The 14,654-nt window shown below is 51.4% G+C and overlaps 2 protein-coding genes across 9 annotated transcripts in view; one reads left to right on the forward strand and one right to left on the reverse strand.

Moving 5' to 3' along the window:
- Positions 1–14,654, forward strand: part of LOC125087977 (uncharacterized) — a 37,234-nt gene that overhangs the window by 14,670 nt on the left and 7,910 nt on the right. The gene's annotated exons all lie outside the window — the stretch shown is intronic.
- BCAS3 (BCAS3 microtubule associated cell migration factor) overlaps positions 1–14,654 on the reverse strand; it is a 592,326-nt gene that overhangs the window by 7,988 nt on the left and 569,684 nt on the right. For 3 of the 7 annotated variants that reach the window (XM_047708848.1, XM_047708846.1, XM_047708847.1), the window contains one exon: positions 5,040–5,105. The exons of the other annotated variants lie outside the window; for them this stretch is intronic. In XM_047708848.1, coding sequence (XP_047564804.1) covers positions 5,040–5,105 — 66 coding nt within the window. The remainder of the gene's footprint in view (positions 1–5,039; positions 5,106–14,654) is intronic. 7 annotated transcript variants of the gene reach the window in all.

Genomic DNA, 14,654 nt, shown 5'->3' on the forward strand with positions numbered 1-14,654 from the left:
CTTGCTTTTCCTCACACTCAGAAATGCCCAATTTGGAGGGTGCCTGCCTCCCCGACACCTTTCCCCTTCCCGCCCCGCTCCAGCCCCACCAGTCGGGCTCTCTCGCACGCAGGCAACCCCACAGGCCGCGGAGCTGGCACAGATGCCAACAGACAGGCCTGGAGGTCTTGGGAGAGAACAGGGCCAGGGGAGACAGAAGGATCGCCCTCCCCTTCCAGCAGGGCTTTTGCTCCCTTCCCAGGCATGCTTGTGGAGGGAAAGAGGGCAGCTTCTTGAAGCTGAGGGCCAAGGATGAAATGGCTTCTCCACATCCAGATAACAGGGATCCCAGTTTGGGCTGCTGGAATCTGGGCGTAGAGGAGAAACGGTGCTAATTCTGGCCGGTGTATCTCCAGACCTCGCACCCATGTCTGAATGCAGAGCCCTTGCCCACTGATGTCATATACCTCTGGTGACCTGACTGCACAGCCTGTGGGTAGGCACGCACCTTCCCTCCTGTCTGGGGTCCCTTTCCACCCACAGGATTCCCACAACTGTGCTTTCTCTCCCCTTTGCCCAGCTCTCGTTCCTGACCCCTGCAGCTACTGAGGCCTAGAATGTCACAGAATGAGGCCAAGGCCACATGGTCTACCTGGACCCCACCCCTCAGCTCTGAACAATGAAGGGAAATATCCAGTGCTCTTGGCTCAGGAGACCAGGAACTGCTTCCCTTGGCCACTGGGGCCATACACACACCTAATAACCTTAGGGCTTAGGGGGAGACCTGAGGTCTAGAGAAGTCCTCAGGTCCTCCAGGCATCCACTGGCTCCTGGAAGATGAAAGCTGTGGCCAGTTGTGGGAGTTGTAGAAAGGATGATGGTTGAAGAGACTAGGCAAGCAGACAGCCTCCATCCAGGAAAACTGGGGAACAGACACATTACCTCTCTTCCCCATCGCTCCTTCCTTCCTCCCTCCACTAGCCAAAGAGAAACCTTATTCATGACAGCAGGCCAGTGTGGCATTAATATCCTGAGGGAGAGGCATAGAGGTAGCTAGATCTCCAAATTCCTTGTGGGGACAGGGGTGTGGCAGATGCTGGAATGTTGGGGAAGGGAGAATGAGGGCAGAAAGAGAGGGAGAGGGAGGCCTAATGAATGAGGACGACTCCGGAGGCCTCTGTTCAAAAGAACAGATTCTCACCACATCCTGCACCCTCTCTCCTTTGGAGCTGGCTGGGGGTGTGTGTGTGTTGGAGTGGGGAGCACAGTGTCTGAGTTCCAATAGAGCAAGCAGCTCGTGGCTCAGCCAGATTCCTTCACGGCCTTTGAACAACTGATGAGCAATGGCGGTAGGTGGGGTATTAGCTGGAGGTTATGCTGGCCCAGGTCGCCCCATATAACAACCATAATAAGGTAGGGAGAGACAGAAATGCTGCCACACTCCACTCCCAGGAAATCCATGTTACCCTAAGCCAAGTCTTGGCTTCAAAGCAGGAGAGAGCAGGATCCCCTACCCGGACCACCTCGACCAGTACCCCGTGTGCAGTGACCTTCTCGGTACCACTGTATTACTCTAACTTCACATCCTGACCTGTCACAACCTATTGGACATGGGGACAGCAAAGGCTGAGCAGAATGGGCTCCTGCTTCCCTGGTTTTGAGGTATTTGACAAATCTGGCTGAAGCCATGCTTTGGGAACAGCCCTGCGCTGACACCACCGTGGATGGCAGGAAGAGTCCTGGGGTAGGAGGCTGAGAGTTCTGCCACAGACAGATGTGCTGAATGACCTGTGCGAGTCACTTCACTTCTCCTCCACCTCAGCATCTGTCAGGCGGGAGGAGAGAAGCGTCTCTGGCAACCTCACCGGGTGTGTGAGGCTCTAAAGAGAAAAGGATGGGATGGAACTTTCAGAAGCAGAAGATGCATCAAACACGCAGAGTGTCCTGATTAGGAGATCAGTGCGGCCACCTCTGGTGTTCCAGCAGGCGGAGGCTCCCAGAGGCGGGCTCCTCAGGCAGGAGGGCCTGAAACGGCCTTTCTAGCTCCAGGTCACGGCACAACATTGGGGGCCGAGTCTTGGCAGATGCCATCTGAGGTGGACACAGGGGCCGGGCGATTCAGAGATGTGCCTTTGACAGAGAATGTCCAGCCAGGTGCTGTGGCATGAGCCCTTTGTGTATGTGTGTGTCTGTGTATGGGGAGGATGTGGGTGCCAGTGAAGGCCCCATAAACATGCCCACTCAGCATGGCTACGAGGAGGACATGGCACTTGGAAAGTCTCCTGTGGTAATGGTGCTTGGCAGCTAGCCTGGACCCGCCTATCTCCTCCAGTCCAGCCTTGAGGCTCGGGAGACCCCACCGAGCTCGCAGGCCGGGTCTTCCCGAGCTGCCCTCCAGGGCTGAGAGGCAGCACAGGGGTCCGCAGATTACAGGAGAGATGCAGCTCCTTGAACTTTGCTGGCCTGACGGGCCAGAGCCACATCTGGTTCTCATTCAAATGTCCAAACATAATTAAATTCTCTATGATGCAGCGGAAGAGTTTGGTAAGATGTGGCTTTCCCCCCTTTCCATCAAGGTTAAGAAATCAGTCTCTCATTCCACCGGCCGGCCGACTCATTCTCCTCCCTGCCACTGATCTGTCCCATTCTAGAAAGCAGAGGCCTGTGCTCTGATCTGATTTCTCGAGCTGACTGGGCTGGGGCCAGTGTGGGCTACACGGAGCCCTTCTCCCCCACTGTCCCACTTACCCACCTGAGAGGATTAACAGCTGAGACCAAAGCAGCAGGCTGGCGACTGAGCAAGTCAGTACCCTATGAGCTGGGCGGGGGTGGGGAGGTGAGCCACAGCAGAGGCAGCTGTCAGCTGTCCTACCCAGGCTGCGCCAGACATACCAGTGTCTTCTCACTGACTAGATACAAGGATCCCCTCTCTCTAGGTCCTCACAACGGGAAGCCCTTGAGAGTCTTCAGTCTCCAGCCTGGCCCTTGAGTCCCTCTGTGGAAAATGGAGCTTCCCACAGTCATGGAGGGCTGAGACAGTCCCCCCACCCCCAACCCGTGCACCTCCCACCTCTCACCTTGCAGCCTGGAGACTGCTGCAAGGCCGCACAGAGCCCTGGCCTTCCTCCACACACAAAGGAGGGAGGCAGAGGGAGTGCTGGAGGCATGAAGAAGGCTGGGAGCTCCCTGCCTCACAGAATTGCTGGTTGTTTCTGGCCTGTCAAGGCTCTGAACAGGCTAAAGGGCAGCAGGGTCCAAGGTGCAGAGATGGCAGGCAGCCTCCTCAACAGAAAGGAGGCCTGCTAACCGGAGGCTTCACTGCCTCTCCTCAGTGGCCGGTCCAGAACTGCCCCGAATTCTAGCAGAATATCCTCTAGATGGGCAAGTGTCCCTTCCCAACTGAGTAGCTTCTGTTTCGGGCTTTTTTTTTTTTAAACTTAGGGATTTATGACTTTCATGGTTATGGGTTCCATTCTACTTCCTCTGTGCCTATTCTAATCTTTGTGGTACACGCTTTATAAGAGTTTCTTAATAAGTCAGGATATTTTTCCTTTTGAAACAAGCTGTCCTGCAAATTAATGACTTAGAGTGGGTGTGGATGCTACCCAGAGACAAACAGGGGCTGGGAAGGGGATAACCGGGGTGCAGTAGAGAAGAATCTTCTAGATTAAACAGAGCTATGTGGAGGTCCCTTTACGATCCTGGACCAACTCCTGTGCTAGCGCCCTCCTGATGTTTACCAATGTCCCTATCAGAGAACTAGGACCACTTTCAGGTGCACATGGTGTTTCCATGCCAGAGGATGCTCAACGTTCACCATGGGGACAGGTGCACGCATACACGTACACGCATGCTCATGCAAACACACACACACACACTCACAAGCTGGTGTGAACCAAACAATTCCAACATTGCTGACCTGGGTCTGAATTGGAATAATTCTGTTTATCTTTTTGAAATGGTAAACTTCTGTTTAGTAGTGAATTTAATTAACTTCTTGGTGGCACCAGTGCCAAGGCCATGTGTCTGGTGCCTTCACATCCGTGAAGAAGGCTTTAAGGAAACTTAAGCCAGTCTTTAGCACAGATGCCCGAGGCCAAGCCTAGCAAAGAGAACGGAGGTGGGGCCAAGGTCCCCGTTGTCCCTGCCAGGGTCACAGCCCGTGTTCTGGAACCCATGCCCCCCCCCACCCCTCTGGGAGAAGAGCACAGGTCTCAATTAGCTGCTGTGGAGCCGCCTGTCCCGGGGAAAAAGCTGAGCAGGATGCCGCCTCTGCTTTGTGCTCTGTTCACAGACTGGTTGCTGGAGCCGGGGCTCTATTCATTATTCAATTCAGCTAGCTCAGACGAGTCTTTCCATTTGCTCCTCCAGGAGGAATAACAAATCTAGAAATGCAATTCCACTTTGGTGTATTAAGATATTGATTTGCCTGGCGAGGGGAAGTGCATTTGTTCTGTCAGCCCTCCCGTGGGCAGGAAGGGGTTAACCAAATGTTTATCACAAGGCTGGCTTCAGAGTTGAAAGTAATGTGATCAGTAATGAATTTTGTGTTACATTAGGTTGTATAAATGGACAGACAAGCGCAGACAACAAGTGGCCAGGAGTCGGGGCTAATCTAATGATGTAAAAATAGAGACAGCACCAATTATACTAGGGGCCAGCTCCAGGCTCCTGCAGGGACTGCAAATGAATAGGTACAAATCAAATTACTCACTAATAGACGCACTACAAGAGGGGCAGTCAATGGTAAATGCATTAGAGCCCAGTGACCTCTCTGCTCTGCACAGCAGAATCCGAAAATTTGACTTCCATCTTAAAAGTGGGGGGCAGGGAACGAGGGTCTCAAAGAAACTCTTGTTGAGTGAAGAACAACAACTACGGCCCATCCCAAACCAGTCCGCTGCCAGGAGGTACCTCCTGTCTGTGCTGACCTCTTGCCCTCATTTCAAGGCCTCCTGAGATCCTGAGCACCAGCGGGGGGTAAGGGAGCAACTTCTTGAGGGACAAACAGAGCAGCGGGACGAAGCCTTGCACGTAGGCAAAGACAGGAGGTTACATACCAACATACTTCACAGCCACGTGTCTCTCAGGGGTGGTGTTTTTTACGGCTACGTCAAGGGCTGTGTCTGTATTGAAAATAGAATATTTCTTTAAAGAGGATCATAACATGGACCTTTAAGAGAGTAGCAAGTGCTCAAACCAAAGCAAGTAGGTATCAAAATCCAGTTGGGCCACGGAGAGCTCTGCAGGGGCCTTGCTCGTGGTCTGTTCCACCGTGCAGCACATCCTGGCTCTGCCCTAATGCTTGTTAGCCTTGACCGCCGTCATCCTTCCCTCCCTTCCTCCTGCCCCGCGCTGCCTACTGAGTGCCTGTATCCATGGATCACGGAGACGTGCTCAGAGGCAGGAACCTGATGCTCATTCTCAGCTCTCCGTGGCATGAGGGGAAACCCAGTGTGAAACCAAACCATCTCCAAGCCTTCCGAGGACCCAGCCAGGCCCAGATGGACACGGGACCCTGCTGGGCCTCTCCCTCCACCGCCTCTAAGGCCAGCACTATCACACCCTCCAAGTCGAGACGGCATGCTGGTCCTGGCCAGCTGGGGCCCAGAGATGATGGAAACATGCTGGCAGAACGAGCACAGGGAGGACACAGGGTGAAAAAAGTCACCGACACAAATGAAGCAACTGGATGTTGATCTTCCCCAAACTTAATTAAGCACACAGAGCGGTGGGATAAGAAGCTCTCAGGCTTCACTGAATACTATGTGGGGGGAGTTGGGGGCGGTCTGTGAGCCTGGTGCTGGGGGATTCTGCCAGCAAATTAAAAAATTTATGCTTATGCAGTGGGCCTGCAGGTGCCTGGGGGCAGGGGTGGGGTTCAAAGAGAAGTGGGCAGGAAGAAATCACCAAATGTCAGTGGTCAGGGGGCTGATTCTGATAGAGGTACTTGGAAATGCCTTCTTCTGCTACGTTCAGTCACACTGGCATGGCTTGGCCTTCTTGGTATAGTGAGGCTCTGGATTCCTGAAGGGTCAGAGGGTCATTTCCAACTTTCATTTCCTGTGTGTCATGTGTCTCTCCTCTATTACCAGCCATCAAACCTAGGAGCCAGTACGTACACCACAGACCATCTTTGGAGGACATGAGGAGGCTCAGAGGGAAAGATGGGTATTTAACCATCCATGACTGTGTTCAACTTTGTTCAGATCTCACACCTCACAGAAAGGTCAATGGTTAAAGGTGAATTCTTTGGCAGAGGAGGAAGAACAGAGAGAAATACTCCCTCTTGTTAACCATTTACCTATGTTAATGTCTCCAGAGGAGGGCCCTCGTCTGGGGGTCCATCTGCCCTTCCCCACCCTCTTGTCCAAGCCTGTTCAATTTTCCACAGGAACTCCTGCCTCCATGTTGGGGCAACACCTGGAAAGGGGATTCTGAAGGTTCACCAATGAAGTCACACTGGCACTTCCTCCTTGTTGACAGGAATCAGGGTGCTTTGGTTACAGAATTCAGAGCAGACTGGGCAACTGAAAAGTGCACAGAGGAGCTTCTCAGCCCTAAGCTCCCATTATACCTCTGCCCCGGCCTGGGACTTCTAGCAGCCTTGGGAAACAGAGAGGGAGAGGGAGGACAAGGGGAGAGGGAGAGGTAAACAGGAAGAGAGATGGGGGAGGGAAAGGGGGAAGAGTGGGGACTACGAGAGAGACAGAGATGGAGAGAGAGGGAGATGGGGGGAGGAAAGGGAGAGGGAGAGGGAGGGAAAGAGAGAGAGAGAGAGAAATGGTCTACCTAGAATCAGATTTGACAATGGGCCAGAAATTAACAAGTGTGTCCTAAACATGGTCATTTTTCCCATTGCTCTGGCTGGCTTTCATTTACTTCTCAGGAGCCACAAAAACCCATGCAGTCATTCAACAAACATTACTGGGGCTTAGCTTGGCTCTCGTCCCAGTGCTGCATGGTGGGCAATGAGAAGGCTGGTGGTTAGAGGTAACAAAGAGGAATGAGACTCTGTCCAAGGCACCAGAATCAGGTTAAGACATGCAGTATGGGCAGTGTGGCTGAGGGAGGGGCTGAAGGGACCACCCCGCTGTGGCATGTAGAAGGGAATCAGACACGGCTAGGTAAAGGACAAGGCAACAGACACTACTTGTCTGGGGCCAAGTGTCCAGGGAGCAGGTGGTTCAGAAGCTCAGAGAAGAGAGAAAGGGCATTTGGCGGCAAGGTCAGGGAGGGTTTCACAGAAGGGATATGACTGGAGCTTGGTCTACAGAAGTGACCGGGCAGAGAGGGAGGGCGGAGGGGACTCTAACAGAGCCAGGTGAGCAGGGCTCGTGCTGCAGATGACGGGATGGTTCTGATGGGAGCGTGTTTGCATGAAGGTGGTGGTGAGGATGAATACGAATAAGGGGTTACTGGGGACAAGTGAATGGGAGAGCAGGTTGCCAAGGAGGGTGAGGGGGGCCTGGAGGAGCCTTGAAATCTCACGGCAGCAGCCGAGGTGGAGACATGGGGGCCCTGCGCATGTTGTGAGTAGCGAAATAGGAAGACAGAACAGGCCCTGAACGTGAGAGCCCCATTCCTCTTCTGGGGATCCCTTCTCATTCTGAATAGCGGGTGGGAGTCACTGAACTACTCTCTGACCCGGTGAGACTGACCAGATCTTGAGAAACTCCTAGCTCTCTCTCTCTCATCCTGCTGTCAGCATTCCTGGGCTGTGTGAGCAGAGTGGCGTTATTTAAAGCTCCCGGGCCTCATTTCATTTCTTGTGAGGTTACAGCTCAGGCTTCTTAACCTCAGCACCTACTCTTTGAATGATGTGACTAGATGGCATACAATATAAACTTCTTTAGAGATACTGTGTCTCTTCGACCTGTTTTCTCTACATTTCCTGCATCAAGTTTATAAAAAAAATTACTTTCCTTCTGTTTTGTGTGGATCCCAATTTCACAAATCTTTCTCACGAACCAATTTTATCCTTTATATACACACGTACAAGCTTATTTTCATTTTTCAAACAATGACGAAAACAACTAGTAGTGCAGGCCCTTGTACAATGTTGCTTACCCATGGAGAATATAAGCTTTGTGAGCACTCAGTTGGCTGATGGGTCACAAAAGGGCCCCCATTATCTTGACCTGGGGGAGAAATAAACATCTGCAGCTGGGGGCAGGGTTGGTTGGGAACCACTAGGTGTGAATTAAGTCCCAGATGAAGGGTCACAGATAGGACCCACAGGTGTGGGAGATCCAACCCAAGAAGCCTGAAGATCCACAGGCATGGGTGTGGGCACACCTGGCCAGGACTGGAAACCACCACCTGGGTTCAGTGTGCCTGTCCCTTCACCCCTCTGTCCAGTAAGCACCTGCATGGAGGTTTGGTCTGAACACCAAGGATAACCTAAGTAGGATTGTCCCTGAAGATGCTTTTGCTATTATCCATGGGACAGACCCTTAAAGAAAGAACTATTCTGATACCAGAGCAATGAAAACTCATCTAATTCCACTGTTTTACAGAGCCTGGGGTTCCAGCACCTCCTCAATATCTCATTTTGATCCTGTGTTTTTTGTTATGATGTGACTTCAAATCTTTCCTCTTTCCTCCATTGTGAGTCAGAAGAGGGGAACATCTCTCTGGCACTGTTGTGATGATGAAAGGACATTTCTGTCGCTAGCCTAGAGGCTGAAATATAGAAGCCACTTGGCAGGGGTGGCCGTTATCGTTGAAAGGAGCCAACGAGAAGACAGATAACGGAGCATCCCATCCAGCAGCACAGTGCCTGGCACCTAATACACACGGGGAGCAGATGTTTCCATGTTGCCTGGTTTCTCTCGCCCATGGTACTGGGGAAGAAACTGAACCCAGAATGGGAAAGGAACCTGCCCAAGGTCACACAGAGTTCCCCCATTCCTTCATGAGGACTTCCAAATGCCACTGAGAAGAAAAAAACCAACATTCTTCCCAGCATCAGTAGCTGGGTACTAGGAATGGAAAGGGCTGTCAGATTCAACTTTTCCCACCAGTGGAAACTAGCGAGGAACAGGCCATCTGACACCGAACTGGGACACAGATGGCAATGCCAACAAGGCCACGCCCCAGTTCGCAGGCAGCAGCTGCCTCCCCGCCACCCTCAGCAGCAGTGCTGTGGCCGCCATGGCGCTGGGCTCTGTGTCTGGGGGCTCCTATGTCTCTGGGGACTTACTCTTCTCTCCCCACCCTCAGCAACCATGGCAGCTGTGACTGGGCAATTGGCAGTTTTGTAGTCACATCCTAAAAAGACCCATCCAGACTCTAGGTCCAGCCCTGCTAGGCGGGCCCCTGTGGACAGCCAGAGAAAGGAGCCAGAGAGGAAAACACACCACTCAGCACTGCTGCCTCCTCTGGAGCTTTCATCTCTGTGAGGGTAACAACCATGCCTACTTCCCCACAGTGCCCAGCCCAGAGGGGAGAAACCAGCAGGTGTCTACAGCGAGCCTGCCGGCGCACTGCGACCATGGAAGAAGGTGCAGGCCCACTGACGAGGTCGTTGAGAGAAGACATGAAAAGCATTTTGCAGACATACTGTAGAAGGAGCAAAATTCTAGGGCTCAATTCGGTAACGCAAACGGAAGGACCTAAGTGATAGGCTAAATTACTAGGATGAAAGTGCTTGCCAGAAAGTAGAGGTGTCTAAGGAATAAGAGAATTAATTCACTACCACAACTGTCACCTGAGCATGTGGCAACTTGAGATGGGAGAGGACCAGTATGGCCCCTACCAGAAATGCAGCCTCAGCCTGATAATGACCACAGCCCTCGGCAGTGGGCTGAGTGAGAGTTCCAAGGCCCAGTGGAAGAGCTAATCCTAGATGGAGGCTAGAGGGACCAACGCACTGGGTTACTTGCCTTGAGGAACACATCTGGTCAACTCCAATAAGAATAGCTGACATTTATTACTAACATCGATTTCTACAGTCCTGAAATGGAAGACAGTATTAGCATGAGGCCGCGCACACGTGAGTGCACATACATACGCAGTGCTCTTTGTTCTTCTTCTGCAGATTATCAGGTATTTGTTAATTTACTGAAAACTTCCTATGGCCATTTAAAAATTGTGCACATTGTTCAGAATGTGCTTTTTGTGTTAAAAAGGAAAAAAGACAAGAAGGAAAAGTTTTCCGACAAATCCTTGAAAGAGATTTCATCGAAAATAATCCTAATAAATAATTAATATACATACATGAAAACTGAGGGGATTTGGGCGAATAAATTAGAGCATTGGTTTAAACTATAGGCTGAAATTCACTGATGTATTGTGAAATAAATTTAGTGAGTCATGACCACATTCTTTAAAAAATGTAAGAAAATAGAAAGTACTAGAATGCATTGCTTATAACACTGTTTTGTGAAAGTTTTGTATGTTTGGTTGGGTAAGGAAGTAAGTGTATGCCTGACAGAAGGCAAGAGGCAAAGATTGAGCCTGTAGGGTGATCTCCTAAAGTAAATGTTTCTGGACTAGAACAGTCTACTTGAAGAGATGGCAGACAGAAAAAGATGAAGCCTCTTTTCTCCCTTTAGTGCCATGGTTATAAATGAGAAACAGTGTTCCTGGGATTGCAGGAAGTCACAGTCAGGGGGAAGAGACAGTTCCTCTTGACCTTGAGAGCTGACTTAGTGAGCTCTTAAGAGTCAACAGCAGCAAAAGGAGGCTGCCTGCAACAGAGACATGTCAGGCTTATCAGGGCTTGGGAATGAGTCCTGGGGCTTTTGCCATTGGACATGGGAGAGAGCAAAGAAGAAAGAACAAGGTTTAGCTGAAGACGGAAAGAGTTAAAGTCTAAAGAGAAAACACACTTTATATGTATCCAGGTGTTTATGAAGATTTGTTGGTATTAGGTTCTATCTATCTAGACACAAAACAACTGGAGTAAGTACATGTTTTGCTTATTTAAAAAATTCTATTTTTTCTAGAAAAGGCAATATTGAAAGGAATGTCTGCTAAGCAGGAATTAGTCAGGTTGTTTTGAGGGGGGCGAGAGAGAGAGGAGGGGCTGTGGGAGACAGCATTCCGGGCAGGAGAAATATGTGTGGGGGGCCTGGCGGGCAGAGAGAGCACGTGGGCTCAGGGACCCTCCGGGAAGTTCAGCTTGGCTGGAGCTGGCAACAGCAGTGGGAGAGAAGTCTGGAGACAGAGCAGCAGCTGGTCACGAAGGGCTTTGTACACAGTGAGATGGGATGGACCCGGACAAGGCCAGGGTTGGGGGAGAGGAAATATCAGCAGGTGCCCGGATGAGTGGTTCTGGAATTCTGGAGAGAGCCATCTTGGAGATTATTTGGAATTAGTCAGTTTAGAGGTAGTAACGGAGGCCCCAGAAGCAGAGGAGATTGCCCTGTACTGACTGAGGGTGAGGGAAGAAAGCCAAGGTGGGGCTTTGAGAAATATACTTCAGGCCGAAAGGGAAGGAAAACCCAGAAAAGCAAGGGAGGAAAAGGAGCCAGATGCAGAAGAAAAACCAGGAGAGTGAGGCAGAACAGGAGCCACAGGAGAGCACCTTGAGATCATGGGGCATGGCTCATGGTGCTAAAGCCAAGGATCTGGTGGTGACTTTAGGGAAACAGCTGTTGTGGTTGGACAGGCCCTGGAGGCCGGGACTGTGCCTCCTCTGTGACAGGAGCAGATGGAGGGCTGTTGTGAGGACGGTTAGGATCTGGGTGCGTGGAGTCAAGAGATCTCTTGAACAATGACCACCATTTTCTCTCTGAGAGTGAGAGACAAGGTGGTGGGGTAAGAGACCTGAGAATGGGGGAGTCTGAAATACTAGCCATGCAGAAGGAAAAAGAGATTTCAAAATGATGGACTGAGCACATGCACCATATTAAAAAAAAAATGGAGGGAAAATATTAAAAAAGGAAACATAAACTCTTACGGGACTAGAGATCTGCGGAATCTTAAGAAAAGGAAATCAGGCCAGAAGCAATAGCAGGAGACAGGGACTGTGGCAGAAGTGCTCAATTCTAGACTGGATGCAGAATTCATTCACTCAGCAAACAGTGACCACGGGCCTACTATGCACCAGACACTGTTCTAGGTGCTGGTTGCTGGATTCTGTGGGAAAAAATGAGCACAAACTGAGAACAGGAGGAGGGGCTACTAGAACAATAGAGAAGGCCTCCCCTGGCTCACTGGAGAGTCAATGCCAGAAATCTGTAGAGGCGCCATCTGAACCACTTGGGATTCTCCTTCAGCAACCTAAGTGTCAGAGCAGAACCGGACTGACCTTGATTTGGAGTTTTGCTGAACGGGGACAATGAAAGGCTGACGGGGCAAGGGGTGTGTTAATACTGCAAGACAGCGACTCAGCCAGTTATTTTAGAGCAGATTTGCAAATCACACATGTGATCTAGTTAGAATACCTGGTCAGCAGCCCCCATGGAGGACAGAACTAACACCTGCCTCCTAGATGAACGTGTTTAAAGACAGACCTTGTCACATGTGTATAGAGACCTTATTAGGATGCAGGCGTGGACTCAGCGGGACTGGGTGGGGCCCGAGACTGCATTTCTAACCCGCTCCCAGGGACAGAGGGTGCTGCCAATTCCCAAACCACTCCTGGAATAGCAAGGCTTAAAGAAAGAAGGGAAAAAAAGGTTTTGCTTTACTTTTGGGGCACAGCTAAATTGCCTATGGTACAGCTTACTGTTGAGGTGCTGAAGCCGGCTGGCAGCGACATTTTCAGGAATTCAGCAAGCCAAATGACACCATGTTGATGGCTTGACATTGGCCATAAGTCGAGTTTTTATACTACAGAAATGTCCAAATGCTACCAAGCAGGGCCTACCTGCTTCCCTCTGGAAAGCCGGCTGGTAAACAATTCCCAGCATGTCACTAGCGTAGCCTGTTATCACAGTGACGAACGCTCTAGAATGGGCTTCAGTGTTGGGGGGTCATGAGTGCATGCTCCGTTCACACCTTGTTAAAGAGGCCATTGGTCGTGATTACGAGACTACATAAGGTGCCTGTTGGAAGGTACTAGAGGATTGATCATCTTGGGTGCCTTGGAGTACCTGACACCAGCAAACACTTACTGTCACCTTATGTGTAGGTCCTGTGGGCCACTGAGAGGAGGAGGGTGGTGGGAAGACAGAGCTGACGGGCTGCTATGGCAAAGGGAGGCTTGATGAAATTCGCATCCAAGTCATACCGCCTGTCCCAGGCCCTTCCTGGGTGCGTAGGGCTGCCCCTCTGAGGCCCTCGGCTGCACCACTGAGCCCGGCACTTCAACTGGAGTTGCACGACGGGACAACTGATTCTCAGCGATGGCAGAGGGAAACGAGTTAATTTCCATAATACCTGTTTTACTTACTGACCTTTCAGATGGAGGCAGATTTTAAAAAAACTGATACATTTAATATGGTCAAAAAACCCCAAATGAATCCCTTTTGGTGACAGTTTGGGGAGGGAAATGAAATTCCTCTGCTCAAGAAGGGCATCTCTTATTTTCTGACCTGTGGGTCATGCAGTTTTCATTTCCTCTCTCATCTCTTCTTCTTCTTCTTCTTTTTTAACTTCACAAACCTGCTTCAGGCCACAAAGACACTCCTGAATCCCTCAGCTGCCTGGCAGGTGACCTGCTGCCCGGTTTGTTCAGGTTACTGTTTGCGCCAGGCTGAAGTTCTCCAGCTCCGGACCCGGCCCCCCTTTAAATCGGCTTGCTGGCAGAGGGGCTCCAAGTACGGTCTGAGGAGAGCAGCCCATGAGCCGTGCGAACTCTGGCAAGGGTGGCTCCTGGGGAGTGAGTCTGGTGACACCGGGCCCTGGTGGATGTAGCAGGGGCTGGCAGGGGACCGAGGGGTGCAGGGGGAAGGCGGTGCCAGAGAGAACTTTTGGAATGAGAAAAGCTTCCCCCCTTCTTCGAACTTCCAAGGAAAACGGGGTCAGAGCCTCTGTAAATGGCAAACCCCGCCTCATCTGCAGATGCAGGGAAAAGAACAGGGGCACGGTGGGCTACCATCCACGGTTGGGAGGGCTGGGTGATGGGGAGAACGATGGTGTGCACATATCTGTGCATGTGTGTGCACGAGGGAAGGGGACATGGCTGGTTGCTGCTTCCAAGGTCTGCATCTCCTCTCTCTCCAGGGAGGAAGGGGGTGTGGAAGGAGGCTGGCCCTCAGAGATGGCTGTCTCTTGCGGCCTAGTAGGGCTCTTCTCTAACCCCAGGCACACTCCTTCTCTTCCCTCCTTGAATCCATTCTGTCCATTTGCCCAGAATGGCGCAAGCACTGTGGGCGGGCCCAGAGCTGATGCTGTGGAGGTGGAGAGGAGAAAGATGGGTCTCTCTCCGCTTGGCGCGGGAACAGGAGGACTGAATGGGAGGCGAAGAAGGGAGGGGAAGAAGAGAGGGAAAGGCTTAACTGCTGACTATCTAGGGGATGGGGAGGATCCACATGGAAGTGGGACAGACGTATGATGATGTCGGGCATTTCAAGCCCTGCTAAAAATGCTTGCCTCTCTAAATCTTGCTGATCCTGATTCCTGTCCCAGGTTGTAAGTTTCTCCTCGCTGGGATCCTCTTCCCAGGCAGGCCGGTGCAGTGGGGGCGGTAATGTTCACAGGAAAGGATAGTCTCCAGAGGCCTCGGGCAAGCAAGAGTGAGAAGGCCCACGGCCAGGATCTGCTCGACCCAGTAGGAAGCT

The sequence above is a fragment of the Lutra lutra genome, chromosome 16 (genome assembly GCF_902655055.1).
Source record: "Lutra lutra chromosome 16, mLutLut1.2, whole genome shotgun sequence".
NCBI classification, from domain to species: domain Eukaryota; kingdom Metazoa; phylum Chordata; class Mammalia; order Carnivora; family Mustelidae; genus Lutra; species Lutra lutra.